Source organism: Drosophila navojoa, chromosome 2, assembly GCF_054131105.1.
Source record: "Drosophila navojoa isolate 15081-1374.11 chromosome 2, UAZ_NAV_1.0, whole genome shotgun sequence".
Classification (NCBI taxonomy): domain Eukaryota; kingdom Metazoa; phylum Arthropoda; class Insecta; order Diptera; family Drosophilidae; genus Drosophila; species Drosophila navojoa.
In genome coordinates this window covers 32,218,593-32,242,162 of record NC_142890.1, presented here as the reverse complement: position 1 = coordinate 32,242,162, position 23,570 = coordinate 32,218,593, and the positions used below count along the sequence as shown (strand labels likewise).

Sequence of the window (23,570 nt, the reverse complement as noted above, 5' to 3'; positions counted from 1 at the left end):
GCCTCGCACTCACTCAGTCAGTCTCATCTCTAATGGACTCTATTTTGATAGGTTATGAGTGCGGCCATGCAGCCATTATTATTTAGCACTCACCATAATGCTATTGTTCTCATAGTCCTCTGATAAGCTGCTTTTACCGCTGGCGCTGCTGGTGCCGATACCCAAATCACTTAAATCATTCGTTTCGTCATCGTTATAAACGGCTAGGGATGCCAATTTGACGCGCCCGCGTGAGGCGCTACGCTCAGCTCTGATAGAAATGGAATAGGATAGAATTAAACTATTTATATTTGATTTTCGTAATTACTGCTTTACTATTACTTACCGCTCCTCCATCATTTCAGTAAATGTCTTCGATTTTCGTCTTGTACGATCATGCTCCTCTAGCTCCAACTTTTTTGTTTCCACAACACGGTCTATAATATGTTCGACACGTTTTCGCCGTGACGATTTCCAATTATCAAGGTTCTTTATTGTTTTGATTTTGTTCGTGTAGAAAAATACCGAAAGTTAACATACAATAATAGCACATTATTTAATACTATACTTATTCTATACTATACCATATAGATACAGTAGAGTGTCGATAATTAAGAATGGCAAGGGAATAGATTTTTTTACGAATTAAAGAGGTTTTCGATTTACTAGGTATTTAATGACGCTTAACGACGCTTAAAAAATCAAATTACGAATTGAAGGGGACTCTTATATTTTGGGATATGCAGATGGTTTTTGACTTCGAGAGGGTGTTCCTATTGTAAATTCCTTTCTGTTAAGAATGGAAGAATCAATATTATTTCCCATTTTCAATTGGTTTAGGTTATAAACAAGTAAGAAGGCTCTAGTCGAGATTACTCGACTCAAGCTGATATTATTATCATTCTGCACTTCTTTTATGCACGCACACATTCATACCCATTCCACCCTCACGCGCCCGTGCTCTGCTAATTGCGCAGTAAGCAGCGACTGCGCTTGGGCTGCGCTGCAATGTGGGCAATAGTATGAGAATTTATTTGACGAATAAATTTTTTTGTAGACATGCAATCTTAATGATTTTTAGAGCGTAATTATATGGTCGAAATGTGTGTACATTCCAAAGCACAAGTCTCTAGTATACGTTTTTTAGAAATTGGGGGCGAAGGCGGCGTGGTATCCAAAATCTGTTGTATACAAAATGTTCGTATTCATCATATGTATATACACAGTAAATCTGAAGTCTCCACGTCTCATAGTATTCCAATAAGGCTCAAAAAGCAAAATACATTTTTCGATTATTCTCGATAAAAAAGTTATCGGATGAGTTATCGAAAAAATAAAGCAAACTCGTACAAAATTTTCTCTCTAGCTCTTATATCTTCTGATATCTCGGCGTTCATACGGACAGACGGACGGACGGACAGACGGACAGGGCTATATCGACTCAGCTCGTCGTGCTGATCAATATATACTTTATATATATATTATATATACGGGGTTTACGGGGGATGATTCCTTCTGCCTGTTACATACTTTTTCACAAAAACAATATACTCTGATTTCCCATTTTCAATGGGTTCAGGGTATAACAAGTAAGAAAGCTCTAGTCGAGACTGCTCGACTACGAGATCCCCTGAACACTACAAGCAACTGATATTTCAATAATAATTAGCACGCACACACACACTCACATATACAGGCGATTGCGCTTGGGTTGCGCTGCAGTGTTGGCAATATTATGAGAACTTATTTGTTGAATAATTTAATTTCTAGACGTACGATCCGTAATGAAACTTTCAGAACGTAATCATAATGTTTAAATGTATGTGTATACCGAAGCACAAGTCTCTAGTATTTGATATACGACTTTTAAAAAGATGAGGGTGAGGGGGTGGATTTAGGGGTGGGGGGTAGATTTTAACATAAACCGAAATTGTATAAAATGAATCTTAATATACATTTTAAATTTTGAGACTCTAGCTTGAAAGATGTAGGAGATATAATTATTTAAGTGATCTTCAATAAGGTTTTTTATCGATAAAAAAATTTCAGAATGAGTTATCGTTTTTTAGTGATAAACTCGATATATACGGACATTTTAAAAAGCTCTTATATCTTCTAAGCTCTTATATCTTCTGAAATCGACGCGTTCAAACATACGGACGGACGGACAGACAGACGGACAGGGCTAAATCGACTCAGCTCGTCGCCCTGATCAAGAATATATATACTTTGTGGGGTCTGCCACGCCTCCTTCTGCCTGTTACATACATTTCAACAAAACCATTATACCCTGATTTCCCATTTTCAATGGGTTCAGGGTATAAAAACGGAAAACAATACAACGCAATTTTTCACCTTCCTTTCTCATCAATCGGCAACGGTTTTAAGCCAAGATAGTATTTGGGCCTTTCGCTTTGCGCTTTTTAATAGATTTCGCATGTAAACGAGTAAGAAAGCTCTAGTCGACTCTGCTCGACTACGAGATTTCCTGTACCCTTCAAGCAACTGATATATCAATAATTCTTCGCGTCTTTCTACTTACACAAACAATACATGCACATATATAGGCACACACACAGTAATACTCACGCACGCATATAGCACAATTTACAAAATCTTTATATATACAGCCCAGATTTGCCAGGCCCCTTAGGGGCGTAGACATGTCCCCGCATTCTCGCAAAATGATCGTATGTTGTTTTTTTGCAAAATTGAGATTTTAATACAGAACGGTTAGAAAACGTCTATCTCACATACTTTCAAAAAAAAAAAAAAAAAAAAAAAAAAAAAAAAAAAAAAAATACAAATACGAAAGCTCTAGTCGAGACTGCTCGACTACGAGATCCCCTGAACCCTTCGAGCAACGGCGATTGCGCTTGGGCTGCGCTGCAGTGTTGGCTAATTATAGAGAATTGGTTTGTTGAATAATTTAATTTCTAGACGTACGATCTTAATGAAACTTTCAGAACGTTATCATATTGTTTAAATGTGTGTATATTCCGAAGCACTCTCTAGTATTTAAAGTACGCCTTTTACAAATATGAGGGTGAGGGGGTCTATATAGGGTAGGGGGTCAATTACAACAAAAACCGAAATTATATATAAGTGTAAGAAATATAATTAAATAGCTGGCTTTCGATAAGGTTTTTAATCGATTATAAAATGTCGGGAGCAGTTATCCATTTTTAGTGACATCGAGTTTGTCGCGTGATATACACGGACCTAGGAAAAAATATGTCTAGCCTCTAGCTCTTATATCTTCTGAGATCGACGCGTTCGTACATACGGACGGAAGGGCGGACGGACGGACAGGGCCAAATCGACTCAGCTTGTCGCCCTGATCAAGAATATATATACTTTGTGGGGTCTGCCACGCCAAAAATGCTTCTACAGTAAAGTTATATAGTTCGACATATGATCATTTCGAGGGAACGCGACGATATAATTTTATTATTAATCGTTATAGAATCATAACATTCATTGCCCTACGTGCTGTAAAACTCTTGTCTTCTGAAAATGCATTTTCCGATATGCCACACCCCTAGTGGGCTGATCGGAGATATACACGAGTATGTGTTTGAAATTTTAGGTCTCTAGCTTTAATATACTAATTCACTTTCATGAATGAGTATAAAAAGGGTTGCTTAATCGAACTTGTGCCTGGGAACACGAAAATAAGCTTGCTTAAGTGACAAATTGACGTAGACGTGCCGAAAAAAATCAGCTTCAGCGGATTTACAGCAGTCAATTCAAATGCAAAACTACAGACATCAGCAGCAGCAAAAGTTTCTTAGGCAATAAAATGCACGTCAAGTGGTGACAGTTCGATAGAGGTTATGGCACACAAATTTGCATGTATTGCAAATCGTGTAAAATATAAAAAGTATAAGCGCAAAAGAAAGTATACAAATAGCATTTAAGTAACAGCTGATTACGCAATATTATTTGTCCACGCCAGCGACGTGATTTGGAAACTGGAGCAGGCTCCACTCTCTAAAGCATATTACCGCAGCCATGCAGCCAGCTGCTGTTATTGCAGATATGACCGTAACGAGACAAAACACCATACCCAAAACACTGTGTCTTAAGACATATGCAACTACGAAACAAGAATAGTCAAATAAGATAACTTTAGCCAGAGATTTAGAAATTTTATCAATAAACTTCAACAAATTGAATTTCTTTTACGTTTAGCTTATAACTTATGCCATAAGTTAATAAGTTAATAATTGTAAAGATAAGCTACGAAAGATTTCTGATAAACCTATATTTGAAAAACTACAATATCCACCTCCTCACCCAAAATTTGTAAATGGCGTATTTCAAATACTTGAGACTTGTTTAGCAAATAGACGCATCTCAATGTTACAATTTCGATCTAAAAGTTTCATGAAGATAGTGAATCCACAAGAAAAGTTACTAAACAATGAAGTTCCCATAGTAAGCCCACACTGCAATTCATGCCTGTTTATGCATACGTGTCTGCTTGTGTAAGCAGAAAAACGTGGAGAAAGTTTGAAATATCAGTTCTTCGAAGGGTTCAGGGGATTTCGTAGTCGAACAGTCTCGACAAAGCTTTCTTAATTGTTTTGTGTTTTGTATTATATTTTTTTGAAGTATCTATTTCAAACTGAATTTCATACATAGATATGAACAGAAGACCTACAAAAGAATACAAACAGCAGTACAAAGCCAACTATAAGGAGTTGTGTTTGCTGATCAAGAGTATATGTCTTTTAGATACCTATTCATCTTGTGTTTAGCTGTACAAATTAAATAAATAAATTTTGGTCTTATAGGCAATAGTACTTACATTCTGCCATTCCTCGGGCTCCTCTTTCTTCACCTCCTTCAGCTTTTTGACCTCCTCGGCCTTTTTTAACTGCTCCTGCGCCGTCTGATACAAATTGCATGGCTTGATTTGAACAAATTGCATTGGATTCTTGGATGGTGGCGGTGGCGTGGGACGCGTTACACGCGCCTTTGCCACGTAAGCTGTCGGATCGGGCGATGTTATGGACTGAAATTAATTGTAATAACAAAGCAACAAGTGATGTATAAATTACTTCAGTAACGCTGCTAAATTAGTTAAACTGGTTTCAAGTCAAATTTGAGCTGAGTCGATTGGGCCCTGTCCATCTGTCTGTCCGTCCGTCCGTCCGTATGAACGCTTCGACCTCAGAAGATATATGAGCTAGAGACTTAAATTTTGTTTCCTAGGTCCGTGTATACCACACGCATATCGAGTTGTCCCCCGATATTTTGTTATCGATTAAAAACCTTATCGAAAACTAGTTACTTAATTATATCTCCTAAACCTTTAGAGCTAGAGTTTCCAAACTTTAAATGTAGACTTATATGTGTTTTATATAATTTCCATTTTTTTCTGTTATTTAACCCATACCCCTATTATCACCCCTTCACCAATATATTTGTAAATGGTGCATTTGGAATACTAGAGGCTTGTGCTATGGCACAGGGACTTATCTGTTATGATCACGATCTACAAGTTTCATGGAGATTGTCCATCGACAGAAGAGTCATTAAAGAATTAAGTTCCCATAAAAAGCCCGCACTGCAGTCCATGCGTGTCGACCAGTCTCGACTAGAGATTTCTTACTTGTTATTTATTTAAATGGGAAATCGGGGTATAATGGTTTTGTATGGTAAATGTATGTAATAGGCCGAAGGAGGCGGGGCAGACCCCACAAATTGTATGTATTGTATTATTAAGGATGACAAGCTGAGTCGATTTAGCACTGTCAGGCGTCCATCCGTCCGTCAGTATGTATGAACCTTGTCGAAAAAAATTATTTAATTATATATCATATACTTCACAGAGCTGGAGTCTACTTTATTTCCTAAATATACGAGAGGAGAAATCCTTTAAATGTCGCTATCACACCCAGGTGGCTTAATGAAATTGGAAAGCCATATTGTATTGTCGTAATAGGCAGTTGCATTTTGATACATCAAAGGTACGTGAATATCTATCGTACAGCCCAATTATTAACAAGTAAGAAAGCTCTACTCGAGACTGCTCGACTGAAGAACACTACAAGCAACTGATATTTCAATAATAATTAGCACACACACGCACTCATACAAACAAATACATCCACACACACTCGCATACAAACAAACACACGCACGCACATATACATACAAACAAACACACGCGCACACACACACTCACATATACACACTCATATATGCGCTACAGTGTTGGCAATATTATGAGAACTTATTTGTTGAATAATTTAATTTCTAGACGTACGATCGTAATGAAACTTTCAGAACGTAATCATAATGTTAAAATGTATGTGTATACCGAAGTACACAAGTCTCTAGTATTTGATATACGACTTTTACAAAGATGAGGGTGAGGGGGTGGATTTAGGGGTGGGGGGTAGATTTTAACAAAAACCGAAATTGTCTAAAATACATCTTAATATACATTTTAAATTTTGAGACTCTAGCTAGAAGGATGTAGGAGATATAATTATTTAAGTGATCTTCGATAAGGTTTTTTATCGATAAAAAAGTATTCGAATGAGTTATCGTTTTTAAGTGATAAACTCGATATGAGCGCGATATATACATTTAAAAAAAAAGTTGAAGTCTCTAGCTCTTATATCTTCTGAAATCGACGCGTTCAAACATACGGACAGACGGACGGACAGGGCTAAATCGACTCAGCTCGTCGCCCTGATCAAGAATATATATATACTTTGTGGGGTCTGCCACGCCTCCTTCTGCCTGTTACATACATTTCAACAAAACTATTATACCCTGATTTCCCATTTTCTAATGGGTTCAGGGTATAAAAATACATTAACCGTATTATAACCTCTTCCTCTATTTTGAGCTCCGACGATTTTTTTAATAGTCACCAAATAACAAAATGTATTTAACTAAAATCTATTGATGCGTAGTTGATAGCTTTAAGAAGTGAATTCATTTAGAGTTCAATAATTTTACTGAGAGTAATTACTATCGATGAATATTCAACATTATACTCCATTGCAAAAATTGCTTTTCGCAGTACCCAGACTAGTCAAATGTACCTTGCTCTACTAATGATATAGTGCAAGTACATTTTATAATGAAATGGTTTGGTCGTTCAGCATCACCATGTGCAAACTATTTTATACATTGATATGGGAGTTGCCCTTCGATACTCACCGTTTTTTTGGTACATCCATTCGTATTGCAGGTACCGTCGTTAGTTGATGTATTCGATGTTGACATCAGATTTTCGTTGCCGCGTAGCATATCCTGTTCCGTGGACTCGGACTCCATGGTGATGTTTATGTTACTGTCTTACTGCTTTGTACCTTTACGCCGATTTCTCTCGATTTCTCACTATCCACGTTGTTTTGCTTCACAGTCTCAGCCACTCACTTAAAACCAATGCCACCTTTTTCACATTGCAGGTCGTTATAATTCGTGTGTGTTGGTCAATCGGTCAACAATTTTAACAATATCATCTTCAAATTAAATTAATCTTAGCCAACTTTATAATTTAAGTCAGTTCTCTAGATCGATACCACGCAACAAGCAAGCCCATAAAGATGAACTTGTACTCCAAATGTGTCAGATTTTATAAGCTGCAACAAAAGACAGATAAATTTAAATTTGATCGCATATTAATTTTAAATTAAATTCGGGATTGAATATAGTTATAATCGGTGCTATGTGGTCATCCAGTAATACGAGAGTGGAATGCAAGGTAAATCCGTCAAGGATGCGCAAAAATAATTAGAGTACAAGAAAATCTCGAACGGTATCTCGAACAATGCATGAAGAGATAGTTTATCTAATTGTGCAATTGTCTAGATGGTTGACCGTCTGATGCACCGAGAAAAATGCGCAGTGGGTCTTCACACTGGTATATGAGCCAATCTTATAAAGCTCTGTCCTATCAGTTTTGGCCAGCTCATAGTAACCTAAATTAAAACTTTGAATTCTTACGCTAAATAAAATTACAGTATATTTTTATGTGTTCAAGACACATTGAACAGGGCAGAAGGAGGCGTGGCAGACCCCACAAAGTATATATATTTTTGATCAGGGCGACGAGCTGAGCTAAGAAATCATTCTGAGTCGATTTTGCCCTGTCCGTCCGTCCGTATGTATGAACGCGTCGATCTTAGCTTATAAGAGCTAGTGTTCAGGCATGAACATATGAATATACGATGATCGTATACATGCCTCCGACGCACTCAGCGACTAGCAGGTGGTGCGCTGTGATAGCGATAAGGGCCACATGTACGGACTGCATAAATATACAAATGAAGACCAACCCTTGCAACCCCAGAGTCAGATTACGAAGGAGACGAGCGCTGAGCCTTACAAACTCAGCGATAGGATAAGAATAGCTAATAGACCAACGCGGAGTCTTACACACTCAGCGATAAGATAAGAGTATGTAATAGCCCAATGCTGAGCCTTACACACTCAGCAATAGATACATTAGATTTAAGGGTTGAAATTATACATGAGTCTGGGTATATAAACCCAGGCTCAGAATAATAAAGATCAATACGAAACTAAACACCATCATAGTCAAGTGTATTCGTTCAGCTAGAGACTTGAAATTTTTGTTTCCTAGATCCGTGTATGTCACGCGCATATCGAGTTTATCACTAAAAATCGATAACTCCCGGTTTTTTATTATCGATTAAAAACCTTATCGAAAGCTAGTTATTTAATTATATCTTCTACACCTTTAGAGCTAGAGCTTCCAAATTTTAAATGTAGACTTATGTATATTTTATATAATTTCGATTTTTGTTAAAGGCATATTTCAAGTACTAGAGCTTTGTGCTCTGGAATGCACATACATTTAAACATTTAAACATTTAAACATTATGTTTACGTTCTGAAAGTTTCATTAACATCGTACGTCTAGAAATTAAATTATTTAACAAATAAATTCGAATTATATTGCCCACACTGCAGCGCAGCCCAAGCGCAGTCGCTGCTTACTGCGCAGTTAGAAGAGCGCGTTCTAATGCGTGCGTGTGTCTGTATGTGTGCCTAAAAGAAGTGTAGAGTGAGTAGAATATCAGATTGGAGGGTTCAGGGTATCTCCTATTCGAGTAGTCTCGCCTAGAGTTTTCTTACTTGTTCGATATGCCACGCCTCTAAAGAGGCATAACAATTATTTTTGGGACATCAATAGAGGAGATTACTAATAACCTAACTATCCAAATTTGAAGCTTCTAGCTCTAAAGCTGAGGGAGATATCAACTTTTGCGATTCACCACGCCCCCTATATATATACCAAATTTGAGGTATCTAGCATCAATAGTGTCCAAAATATAGCAGAATTTGAAAAAATCACTATATCTTCAGGTCCGATTTGACCTATTTTATTAAAAGTTTTCTGACTGATAGACAATTCTGCGTATATTTGACCGAAACTATGTCTGCCGAAAAAATCCATTTGCGCAGGAGTCCCTCAAGGTTCTGTCCTCGGTCCTATTCTATACAATATTTACACCTCCGATTTCCCTAAGATTTTATGATCGAAAGCCTTAATTTTCGCTGTTGACACCGTAATATTTTCCTCTGGTGCAAATTTTTCGAAAGTCTTGAACTAAACGGAATTAAAATCTTATGGGAGGAATCTGTTAAATATTTAGGAATTCATTTAGACAAAAAACTGTTATTTAGTGTACATATAAGCAACATCATAGACAAAATAAATAAAACTTGTATTCTTTACCCATTCATACACCGTAATTCTAAACTCTCAACTAATAATAAGCCAATAATTTACAAATCATTTATGCTTCCAATAATAATTTATGGAGCTGAAATGTGGCACACATCGGCATTAACACATATAAAAAACTCCAAGTTGCTCAAAATAAAACATTAACAAGTAAGAAAGCTCTAGTCGAGACTGCTCGACTACGAGATCCCCTGAGCCCTACAAGCAACTGATATTTCAATAATAGTTAGCACACACACACGCATACAAACAAATACACGCACACACATTCACATACAAATAAACACACGCATACCCACACACACACGCATATACAGGAGTTTGCGCTTTGGTTGATTATGGGGATGCCGATAGCAATCTTTATTATTTGTTTTAGTCTTCCATCTAGTGAATAGCTATATCCAATCTTATCTTATGTCAAGCTTCAACATTTCAATGAGAAAAGGAGTGCCTGGTCAGCATTTGCTGAAAAATGCTATTTTCATTTAAAACAAAGTTTTATACGTTTTTATAGTCAAACACCAACAGCAATTTATAATCAACTTTCAAATAGTACTAATTAAGCTAATACTAATACTACAATTACTTAATATTAAGTTGTAATTTATCGCTAAAGCCAAAGGCATTAAGAATAAACTGTAAAGCTAAAGCGAACATCTGTATTGAAGATATAAGACACTTACATATAAGAAAAGAAACAACCTCAGTCCAGGACTGACGACTGGAAACTAGATATTAAATACTTACAAGCATGCCGCCAATTAGCTTCGAATTTCATCAAGTGCTACAACAGGCGCTGAGCAAACAGATAAAAAATTACAACAACAACAACAACAAATAATAATAATAATAACAGTAGTCTGCCAGGCGTCTGACAAACAAATTGCATGCGAATAGTTTCTACTAGATGCCAAGCAATTGCTTTTCTGTTGTTAATTAGCAGTATAGCCAGCTGGCAAAGAGCGGCAAACGACATCAAAGACATTTGTAAGGCACCGCACTAAGCAGCTACAATGGTCAGCCTTTCATTTTTAATATCCATTAGGCACTAACACAAATAAATAAATCAAGTAAGAAAGCTCTAGTCGAGACAGCTCGATTACGAGATCCCCTGAACTCTTCGAACAACTGATATTTAATTGCTTAATAACTTCTCTTGTTAATGGACTATGCCCATGAAACTTTCGGATTGTGATTATAAAATTAAGATGCGCGTGTATGTCAAAGCACAGGTCTCTAGTATTTGAAATACGCCTTTTAGAAATATAGGCGTGAGAGGTGGATACAGAGGAGGGTAAATTACAACAAAAATCTATCAAATTTATATAAGTCTACATTTGCAGACCTCTAAAGGTCTAGGAGATATAATTAAATTACTAATCTTCGATACAGAAATTAAACAAGTAAGAGTGCTCTAGTCGAGTCTGCTTCACTAAGAGATACCCCCAAGCTGATTTTCTAATTATTCAGCACTTATTTTATGCAGTAATAATTTCTCTAGTAGGACAATTTTAATGAAACTTTTAGACCGTAATCATCACGTTTTAATGTTTCGAACCACAAGTCTCTAGTACCTTAAATACGTTTTCTTACAAACTGGGGGCGAAGGGGCGTGGTATCCAAGTTCTGTATATTACAAAATGTTTGTATTCATTATATGTAAGTTAAGACTTTCGACAATTTAAGGAGGCTGGAGAGTCCAGTCAGACATTCAAGGGGAGAACCTAACGAGTAGAACAGATTTAGTGCAGTTTATATTCGGACTAGAGAGAGTTTAGACCTATTGTTTCAAATTATATAAAATAGATTATTTCATTGAACACAAAGTTGCTATATATTCACAAGAACCTAACACAGCGTCCCCAATCACTAGTACTCTAGTGTGGGAGCGCTTAACTGGAGTCCGAGCAGGGACCCACATTCTTCACGGAAAAATTCACATTTAATTATATTGTTATAATCCTCTTTTAACATCCTTAGCACCCATAGCATCCACAGCATTTTATACGTGGTATATCCTTCCTAGTTTCCGAGATGCCAGAGGGAATGAAATAGATGCGCTTACAATGTTGGATGTATTGTCATAACCACAAATAAATACTAAATGAATATCGATGGCCCTCTTTATGCTAATTTATGGATTCTGGAACTAAATTTATTTTGGATAAATATCATTATATTGGGATATTTATATTGGATAAAAATCATTATATTGGACAATTTATATCGTTATAATGAATATATGAACCCTGATCCGCGGGACGCAGATATTTAGATGGGGAAGAGTAAAGACTTTCGACAATCTAGAAGGCTGGAGAGTCAAGTCAGACATTCAAGGGGAGAACCTAACGAGTAGAACAGATTTAGTGCAGTTTATATTCGGACTAGAGAGTTTAGACCTATTGTTCCAAATTATATAAAATAGATTATTTCATTGAAAACAAAGTTGTTATATAATCACAAGAACCTAACACATAGTACTCTAGTGTGGGAGCGCTAAACTTGTATATACACAGTAAATCTGAAGTTTCCAGGTTTAGAAGTGTTCAAATAAGGCTGAAAAAATAAAATAGTTTTTCGCTTATTCTCGATAAAAAGTTATCGAGTTACCGAAAAAATATGATAAACGTGTACTGCGTATGGTAAACACGAGTATATATACCAAATTTCAGCTCTCTAGATCTTATAGCTTCTGAGATCGATCTGCCACGTCTTTTTCTGTCTGTTGCATACTTTTAATAAAATCATTATACCCTAATTTCCCATTAAAAATGGGTTCAGAATATAAAAACAGAACTCTACTTTTCTGTTCAGGGGGGCCCTCTGACGATGGCAATACAACTGAAGCTGAAAAATTATAATACATTCCTCAAACAAACATTTTTCTTATAAAGCAAAAAAGCTAATAGCCTATTTATCTATGACTTCAATCTAAAAAGGGCGAAAAACTTATTAGCTTATCAAGCTGTGAAATCAAAGAGCAAAGTATCATTTCTTAGTCGACTCGGATCGAGAACAATAGATGCTGCTGTTTGCCAGGCTTGTCGGAAAGATACAAATTGCATTCAAAACTTCCCATAATACTATATAATAATTCACTCTCTCTCTCTCTTAGATGAGCACTGAAATGGTCGTAATAACCGAATAAATTAACGTTACGTTGACGCCACTTTTCGAGATTCGGTAACTAATGAAAAACATGTGGAGCACACTAAATAGGTAGCTTCCAAGTGAAGTAGGCAATTCTGCATACACCAATGACAAAAGCAATGTAATTAATTAAATATGAAAGATCTAGTCAAAGCTGCTCGACTACGAGATACCATGAACCCTTCTAACAAGTATACCCGAGTTTAACTCCAAAAATCGATAACTCATCCCGTTATTATTTATTTGATCGATAAAAACCCTTATTCAAAATCAGTTCGAAAATTATATTTCCTACATCTTAAAAACCTAAGTCAATTTTTAAATATATATTCAAATACACCAGAATCCCCAATGAAGTTCATATGCCAGTATAGCTTATTGTAAATGCTTTTGCATTTTAAATGTCAAATATTCAATAGAATATGTGAATCACATGCTGAAAGTTTAACGAAATTCCGTTAAGTCAATCGACGTTAATAAATTAACAAAGTCCTTGGCCAATTAACAAACGCACGTGCAGCACACACAACAATATGCGTGTGCACACATATGTACATACAAGTCTATACATTCTTTAAATCTTATTTCGAATGAAGTTTTAGAATTCTCAACAGTTAGTTTGCATAGATTTGCTAGATGGAGCTGTAGCAGTGAATCTATTTAAATTTTGCCATCGTGTCTTCGAAAAGGGATGTGGCGCTGCGACTAGCAGTGCGACGCTCGATCGAGAAGTTTCAGGTAGAGGTGGGCATGGTTTTTGTAGGGCACCCGTGGTACCCGCGGGTACCCAAGTTTTGCCTTGGCTGCGGGCAGGTGCGGGCTACTCCGCTCAACCCGTTTTACCCGAAATAATTTTTAAATATCAAAACGCAATGGTGAAATATTTACATGTTTTCAATTTTAATTGCAAATATTTCCTTTTCTTAACTACGCTTGTTATCGATTACATCAATTATGGGAAATCAGGGTATAATGGTTTTGTTAAAATGTATGTAACAGTCAGAAGAAGGCGTGGCAGACCCCACAAAGTATATATATTCTTGATCAGATCGACAAGCTGAGTCGATTTGGCCCTATCTGTCTGTCTATCCGTCCGTCTGTCCGTATGTAAGAACTCGTCGATATCAGAAGATATAAGAGCCAGAGACTTCAATTTTTTTTAAATGTCCGTATATTTAGCGCGCATATCAGGGGATCTCGTAGTCGACCAGTCTCGATTAGAGCTTTCTCAATTGTTATTATATAAAAATACAATGTAATTTAAGTGTTTTTTTCTACTATGTATTACTTAGTAAATATACTTATAAATACTTATAAATATAAATATACTTAGTAATATAAGCAACTGATATTTCAATAATAATTAGCACGCACTCATACAAACAAATACACGCACACACACGCACATAAACAGGCGATTGCGCTTGGGTTGCTCTACAGTGCACTGCAGTGTTGGTAATATTTTGAGAATTTATTTATTTAACATTTATTTTGTAGACGTACAATCTAAATGAAACTTTCAGAACGTAATCATAATGTTCAAGTGTATGTATATACCGCAGCACAAGTCTCTAGTGCTTGTACAATCTAAATGAAACTTTCAGAACATAATCATAATGTTCAAATGTATGTATATACCGCAGCACAAGTCTCTAGTACTCCCTCTTATATCTTCTGAAATCGACAGACAGACGGACAGGGCTAAGTCAACTCAGCTCTTCGCTCTGATTAAAAGTTTACATATGTATTCATACTTCGTGGGGTCTGCCACCCCTCCTTCTTTACACAAATTTCAGTTAAACGCTTATACCCAGATTTCACATTTTCTATGGGCTCATGTGTGCTCGACTAGACACTACCCTGAACCAATCGGGAAGTCTCGGGTTTAAATCCAAATCGAAAATCGAAATCGAAATTTTAACCATACTAGATGTGCGTTTTTATTAGTTTGGTTTAGGGTAGTATCTAGTCGAGCACTCTCGACTAGTGTTTTTATACCCTGAACCCATTGAAAATGGGAAATCAGGGTATAATGTTTTTGTGTAAAAGTATGTAACAGGCAGAAGGAATCATCGCAGACCCCACAAAGTATATATATTCTTGATCAGCACGATGAGCTGAGTCGATATAGCCCTGTCCGTCTGTCCGTCCGTCCGTCCGTCCGTCCGTCCGTATGAACGCCGAGATCTCAGAAGATATAAGAGCTAGAGAGCTGAAATTTTTTGTGCATACTCGTGTATACCATACGCAGTACGAGTTTGCTTTATTTTTTCGATAACTCATCCGATAACTTTTTTATCGAGAATAATCGAAAAATTGATTTTGTTTTTTGAGCCTCATTGGAATACCATTAGACATAGAGACTTCAGATTTACTGTGTATATATATATGATGAATACAAACATTTTGTAATCAACAGATTTTGGATACCACGCCCCCTCCGCCCCCAATTTGCAAAAAACGTATTTCAAGTACTAGAGACTTGTGCTTTAGAATGTACATACATTTTGACCATGTGATTACGCTCTGAAAATTTCATTAAGATTGCATGTCTACAAAAAAAGTTATTTATCAAATAAATTTTCATACTATTGCCCACACTGCAGCGCAGCCCAAGCGCAGTCGCTGCTTACTACGCAGTTAGCAGAGTGCAGGCGCGTGAGAGTGGATGCATGTGTATGTATGTGTGCGTGCATAAAAGAAGTGCAGAATGATAAGAATATCAGCTTGGAGGGTTCAGGGTATCTCCTAGTCGAGCAGTCTCGACTAGAGTCTTCTTACTTGTTTACTTTTTTTTTTTATACTCTGAACCCATTAAAAATGGGAAATGCATTATTTGAGGCTATAATTTTCTGTTGGTCCCCATTTTGTATGAACGTGTGCGTCGTTACGCTAATTGCTGACGGCCTTCCGCTCGATCATCGATTCCAATTAGGCCAAGAACTGGGCCATGCGGGCATTAGCTTCCAAGCGATGGTGCGTACATTATTGTGGAATGGTAATACAATATAAAATGTAATATACAAACATTCTATAAAAGCATCAAACAAACATCAGCAGCATATATACATATATATATATTTATATAAAGAATAAATCTATGGCATTGTAAATTTTAATTATATATACTTTACTAAATATATATATTTTCAATTCAGTTGAAAATGGCATACATGATAAACTCATGCTAACGGCATTCATTTACATTTACATTTCAAAAGTTTAGTATCTACTATATTTATACACCGACGGAGATGGCTGACTTATATGATTTATGGTTTATCGAACCGCTTCCTCTATAAGCCTCTAGTTCCATAGAAACAAAATGTTTTACGTTCATTCTAACGGATATATTACGCAAAACCAATATATGTAAATTTTTCACAAAATTGACTGAATTAGCCTCATTTAAGTAAAGAGGATATTACAGTTGCTGCTTGTAGCCTATAGTTATTAAAAGATTTTTTTGTGAAGGACTCTTTGTGATCATTGCAATTATTGTAAATAAACAGTTCAATATTTCATTTAAATGGAATTTTAGAAAACCCTTATTTATGAGACATCTTGTGCTGCGTGTGTTGGTACAATCATGAAAATGGGAATTCAGGTTAAAATGGTAGGAAAAGGGTAGAAATAATATATTCTTGATTATAACGACAAACTGAGTTGATCTTTCCATATATGCACACCTCTCCGCATGCGATAAAGATCCAACATTTAGAGAACAGATTTATTTAGTTAATAAAAAAAAAAAGTCACATTAACCTGTTAGGGTAGCTGGTCACATCCGTCCGTTGTTGTGTTCGTTATGTGTTCATTTATTTATTTAAGCATAAATAGGTGTAAATAGGTCAAATCAAATCAAATTTCCCTAGTGGCGGTTTCTATGAAATGGGTTTGCACTAACCCTTGACAGTTAAAGTAAGCTTATAAGAATATTTAAGCTTGTTATACTCATTCACGAAAGTGAAGTATATTGGTTTTGTGCAATGTCCGTCTGCCCGACTGTGCGTCTGTCCGTATGAACGCAGTTCATTTCGGCGCTATTGAAGCTAGAGACTTGAAATTTGGAGCACATACTCGTATATCTCCGATTTATAAAATGTTAAAATTTTCCCGATCCGCCCATAAGGGGCGTGGCTAATCGGAAAATGCATTTTCCGATATACCAAAAATCATATTAGTTGAAGAGTTAGCAAGTTGAAATCTGGAATGCAGAGCCGCATCGACCACCCAAGATCACGTGCTACGGCGGATATATCTACGCCCATTAGGGGCTTGTGCAAATCAGATAAAGCTGTATCTCCTAGAGTTTTTAAGCTAGAACGTTGAAATTTTGCACGTGAGCTAATGTTATGACGCCTTTTAGGGGCTTGGCAGATCGGACCTGAAGATATAGTGATTTTTCAAATTCTGCTATATTTTGGACACTATTGATGCCAGAGACCTTTGGTATATATAATCGGGCTGACCTCACAAGACCAAAAAATCAAAAAATACTCTGTATTTTTTCATTTTTGGAGCGTAAGCATTCAAATTTTGCAGCTAGGTTACGGTGTCTACGCCCAGTAGGATCGTGGCAAATCGAAAACTGAACTTTCTACAGTATTATAGCTAAACTTGGCTACTACATTGCGATGGGGTGTGACTGAGTATTCCGCAGTCGGTAACACCCGACTGCAACGTTCTTACTTATTATACCCTGAACCCATTGAAAATGGGAAATCAGGGTATAATGGTTTTGTTAAAATGTATGTAACAGGCAGAAGGAGGCCACAAAATATATATATTCTTGATCGGGACGACGAGCTGAGTCGATTTAGCCCTGTCCATCCGTCCGTCCGTCCGTCTGTGTGTTTGAACGCGTCGATTTCAGAAGATATAAGAGCTAGGGACTTGATTTTGTTTAAAATGACCGTATATACAGCGCGGATGTCGACTTTTTGCTTTGAAAATCAATAACTTTAACCGATATTTAATTATCGATTAAAAACATTATTATTTAAAACATGCAACTATAGCTAATTGTGAATGATTTTGAATTTGTTGAAAAAAATGTCAATTATTCAATAGAATGTGTAGATCATATGCTGAAAGTTTCATTAAATTCGGTTAAGTCAATCGACGTTAAAAAATAACAAAATGTTTGGCCAATTAACAAACGCACGTGCAGCAGCTACAACAGTTTTCCTATACGTGTGCACACATACATTCAAACTTCTTCTAGCACATTCTTAGAATTACATCAGCAGATAGTTCCGTTTAGTTCTGCTAGATGGCGTTGCATCAGTGAATCTATTTGAGTTTTACCATTAGAGGGGTGGTGTCGTGGTGAAAGGAGTGGCGCTCGATCGCGAGGTCTCGGGTTCAAACCCTGGGCGCGTCGTTGTTCTTTTTTTTTATTGTTTCAAAATTTGTATATATTTGATTAAATGAGTTTCCTATTTCTCTTATTTTTTTTTTAAAGTCGATATAGAAATTTTAACCATACTATATGTACGTTTTTATTAGTTTGGTTTATCTTGCACATTCTTTAAGTCACATCAGCAGTTCGTTTGGTTTAGATTTGCTAGATGGCGGTGCAGCAGTGAATCTATTTTACTTTTGCCATTGAAAATTCGAGCAGAGGGGTGGCATCGTGGTAACAGGCATGGTGCTCGATCGCAAGATCTCCGGCTCAAATCCTGGGCACATTGTAGTTTTTTTTTAAATTGCTTCAAAATTTTTATTTATTTAATTAAATGGGTTTTCTATTTCACTTATATTTTTAAATACATCGAAATTGAAATTTGAACCATACTAAATGTGCTTTTCTATTAGTTTGGTTCAGGGTAGTATCGAGTCGAGCGCTCTCGACTAGAGTTTTCTTACTTGTTTTTATAAACGGTTCGGTATGACGGATTTATTATATTCTTTGGCCCACGCCCAAACAAAACCATTAAGCTCTTGATACACGCAGCACCATACAGCAGAATAATCAATAGTAAAGTAAAGAATATAAAATCCACAAAAAATAGCTAGAGCAACAAAGGCAGAATAACAGACACCCTTAATGCCGCAAATAGCTCACCATTACAATTATGCTATGTGCATACATAATTGGCAACACATAATTCATTCAATTCTTAATCCTTTCTGAACGTGATAATGACATCCATTATAATTGTATTTTAATATTTATAAATTTTGAATGGGAAAGGGGTCAAGTACGTCAAATCCGAAATATACAAAATCGAGGTTTCCACAAGGAAATTTTAATACTTTGTGGTCAAGCTTTTTGTGTCAAGCTATGCTTAAAATATGAAACTTAAACTTAAAAGTTTAAATTTAACTATTGATTTTACTCTATAATAAATAAATGTGATGTATATATTTACTAGCTGGCCCGGCAAACGTTGCATTGCCCTATCTATTATTTCTAGGTAAAAAATTGTTGAAAGTTATGTTGTTCAGGTTGGGATACACTCTGATTAATTTATTAATCGGATTTTCATTCAAGCACCTTGTGGTAAACGACATTCTCTGTTTTTTGGTCAGGTGCAAGAACAAATAATGCGGATGGTTTGCCAACACGTGAGCATGCCACGTACAATTCACCATGAGAAAAACAATCGGGAATTGAATTCGTTTAAACTCAAAGGGCATATCTGTTGGGATCATCGGAATCCTAGGCATAAAAACTTCATCTTTAAACTTTCCTTTGAGTATCGACGCATGAATCACATTGCTCATTAGTTTTCCTATCACCAAACGCGTTCCATTTCACAGTTTTGGTTGGTTTTAATTTCTAAGCATGATAATAATTTCCGCCCCAAATTAAGTCATTTGGAAACAGGCATTGTATTATTGATTCTAGTGTTTTGCCATAAAGCAGAGAACGCAATGGCTCTGGTGGCGGGACCACTAATGGCAATGTCACTTTACCACTAAGGCAGCACAAACCGGGCGTTTCACCAGCAAACTTCAATGCGCCACAATGCTGGCAAACAACGTCCATTGGACCAATGCAAACTAAACGATTCAAGCTGTAGTCAATGGTGCAATCATATCGAAACGCTGCTTGATTCAAATCAATCCTTGAACCATTTATTATTGCCGTTTCACAGGCTGCCTCTCTCTGAGAAGCACGAATTAACGCCCTTTGCTGGGTACTAACACGGCGCCTTTCTCGGGCGATGTCTCGTTCTTCGTCAGAAAATTGACTCGCGATATTCCGTTGCCTAATTTTATCATGGGTCTGCCGGGAAAGATTAGATCTTCTAGGAAGTGGCATTTTTGTTAATAGTAATACTGAATATGCCCTTGCACAAAACCACATAAAGCAATCGAGAAATATAAATATAAATAATTTACACAAATTTATGTTTGAGAGTTTGTCTGAACTAATATGAGAGCAGGACCGAAAACTGTCACTGTTATCAAGCCTACTGAGTATCAATGGAAATTGAAATTGGTTCAGCGGATCTCGAGTTATAAGTATAGGAACACTTTTACACAACTCTCTTTTATATATAAAGATTTGTAAGTTAGGTAAAGTTAATATTTGTGACACTTTTCACATTTATGAGCGTAAGTATATTATATAATTATTTATTTATATAAATTCTAAATTTTTTATTTATGTACATGACGCAACAGAAAAATTGATAACAATCGATTTTGATTTACAATTATTTCGTCCATTCGTAACAAACTACTTTATAAAACTGAAAAGACTTTTACTCTCTGTTATTGCACATATAATTATGCGAGCTTATAATGTCTAAGAGTGTCTGAAAATAGCACCAACTAAAACAACAGTTGGCGGTATGGTTTTTGCTAATTGCTAAAAATTACCTCAAAAATTAATTAGCCATTTTGATACCCTGAACCCAAAATGGACAGACAGACAGACGGACAGGGCTAAATCAACTCAGCTCGTCGCCTTGATCAAGAATATATGTATATACTTGTGGGGTCTGCCACGCCTCCTTCTGCCTGCTACATACATTTTAACAAAACCATTATACCCTGTATTTTCAATGGGTTCAGGGTATAAACAGCTTAATCTGTATTATCAAAGAAGTCAGCAGTAAGTCAGCAAAAATTTAACTAGGTTTTTCTGAAGATTCAGCTGTAAGAGATCAAGATATATTTTTTCTACATCTCCAATTAGCACTAAAATATCTATCATATCTTTTTCATATAGTCCAAATTAATAATTTGAGGACTTTACGTTTAAAATTTCAAGTCTCTAGTTTTAAAAACGATGATATGGTTTCCGTTTATACGAACTGAGAAAATGGAGTAATGTAGCTCAAAACCAATATACTCTTTTAGCTACGAAAACTGTTTTTCGATATTCCACGCCCCTAAAGAAGTGAAACAATTAAACTGTAGGTGATATAAACTTAATCGGCTTGTCTCGCCCCTTGTGGGGTGACATATGTATATAGTTTTTTGGTCTTTGGTGGTCAGTCCGAGTATATATATTATATATCAGGTTTATAGCATCAATATTGTTTATAATATAGCTAAATTTGAAGAATTCATATATCTTCAGTTTCGAGTTTCCACGCCCCTAGTTTGCTCATTAGTTATAATTATATTATAACATTAGTTTACGCGCCAAATTTTAACGTTCTAGCTTTAAAACTCTATGAGATACAGTGGGAGGGTAGTGGAGGAGAAGGAGGATGAACAGGAAAGAAGAAAGTAAGAAAAGAGAAGAGCAAGAGAAAGAGAAAGAGAACTAAGAGAAAGAGAAGTAGAAAGAGTAAAGATAAAGAGTGAAAGAGAAGAGAAAGAGAAATGAGAAAGAAGGAAAGAGAAAGAGAAAGAGAAAGAGAAATGAAATAGAAAGAGAAAGAGAAAGAGAAAGAGAAGAGAAAGAGAAAGAGAAAAGAAAGAGAAAGAAGATAAGAGAAGAGAAAAGAGAAAGAAATGAAAAGAGAAAGAGAAAGAGAAAGAGAAATGAGAAAGACGAAAGAGAAATATAAATAGAAAGATGAAAGAGAAATATAAATGAGAAGATAAAGAGAAAGAAATATAAATAATATAAATATAAATATAAATATAAATATAAATATAAATATAAATATAAATATAAATATAAATATAAATATAAATATAAATATAAATATAAATATAAATATAAATATAAATATAAATATAAATATAAATATAAATATAAATATAAATATAAATCGAAAATAGCAGGCAAAAGTAAATAAACAAGCTTTTCAGAGTCAATGCTTGCGAAACCATGACACATAGTCGAAGGCCAGCCGATAGAGATAGAACACAATTGTGTTTATGTGCTCTATCTCTATTGTGTTCTACACAATTATTTTTATATATTCTTTTTTTATTGGCTGTGTACAACCTAGGGTTGCCGGAAAAATTTTAAATATCGTATCAACCATATTTTAAATTTTGAAAAAATATCAATATGATATTTGATATGCAATATCAATATTTTCCTATTGGTCTTTAACTTCTTTTCCACAATATATTTATAATCCGTTACAAAAAAAAAAAAAAATAATAAAATAAATAAATAAATAAATAAAAATAAAATAAAATAAAAGAATAATAATAATGTTTTTTATTGAAATAATAAAGACCGCTTAATTCCAATATTCGTTACTCATAGATTTCAGGGAAACCCATTCTGTGATATGAGTATTTCTCATAATATGACTTTGTGAGTCTCTGACAATACATTTTACTACAGGACTCCATGGGCATTGTAATGCGATCTTCGGCACTCCTGGCATAGCTGCCTTATGAGAAATCAGATCTCAGAAGTTATAAGAACTAGAGAGCTGAAATTTGGTATGCATACTTCTGTATACAATACGCAGTTAAATTTCTTTATGTATTTGGCGACTGCATCAAGATTTAACAAATCAATTTAAATACACTCTTGAATTAATTAATATTGAAACTTAATTCAATTCTCTTAATTATTGTGCAAATATTTAAATATTCTTTACTATTATTATTTTCTATTATTATATTATTGTTTTCTATAATTAGAAAATAGCTATATTGTATTTACTGTGAAATACACAGCATTTTTTTTTTTTTTTTTTTTTTTTTCATTATTTATTATACACATTTAATGATTTTTATTCTTTGTCCAACTGTCTGTTTTTTGCTGGTATTGAAAATTACCCGTTTGTATCTTTACGGACTTCCAGAGTGCTACAACTGAAACCAAAGAATGTGCCAACTAAAGTCAGTTCAACTGTCTAAGATCTGGGATCGTGCACATACCATTGATCAATATCGAGAATCAGATACATGCTAGCTATACAAAATTATAGAATTATATGTAAATATGTAATAATAATATATTGAAATAAAATAATTAAATTTAATGTAGTTAAAGAAAATTAAATGAAAATTTATAAATTAATGAATACACAAAAAAAGAAATTGTAGCGTATTGAGATGTGTGTGTCGCTCGCCTGAGTAATGCTCTGGCAATATTTACTTGGGCAAAGTCAGCCAGAGAATGCAAAATGTGAAAAATAAAAGAATAATATAAAAACTCGCTCGGCGGTTGCAGAAATGCTTAACTGCAGCCGGAGTAGCAACAGAAATGGCGACTGTTTCGAAGCGAATTTTTCAGTTTTAAAAGTGGCAAATGGACCAAAGCAGCTGCGGTTAATTCAGTTCAGTCTTGAGCCCTGGACAAAGTCGGCCAAGAGTT

The 23,570-nt window shown here is 35.5% G+C and overlaps 1 protein-coding gene across 5 annotated transcripts in view; it reads right to left on the bottom strand.

The window, feature by feature from the left end:
- Positions 1-23,570, bottom strand: part of smash (smallish) — a 72,624-nt gene that overhangs the window by 12,033 nt on the left and 37,021 nt on the right. For 2 of the 5 annotated variants that reach the window (XM_089261075.1, XM_089261066.1), the window contains exons 2-5: positions 7,165-7,589; positions 4,793-4,999; positions 326-468; positions 94-250 (exon numbers count right to left, since the gene is read on the bottom strand). In XM_089261075.1, the coding sequence (XP_089117201.1) occupies positions 94-250; positions 326-468; positions 4,793-4,999; positions 7,165-7,281 (624 nt within the window). In that variant the 5' untranslated portion in view covers positions 7,282-7,589. Of the gene's footprint in view, positions 1-93; positions 251-325; positions 469-4,792; positions 5,000-7,164; positions 7,590-23,570 lie in introns of those variants that run through there. The other 3 variants (XM_089261055.1, XM_089261060.1, XM_089261050.1) reach the window with 3 other exon arrangements.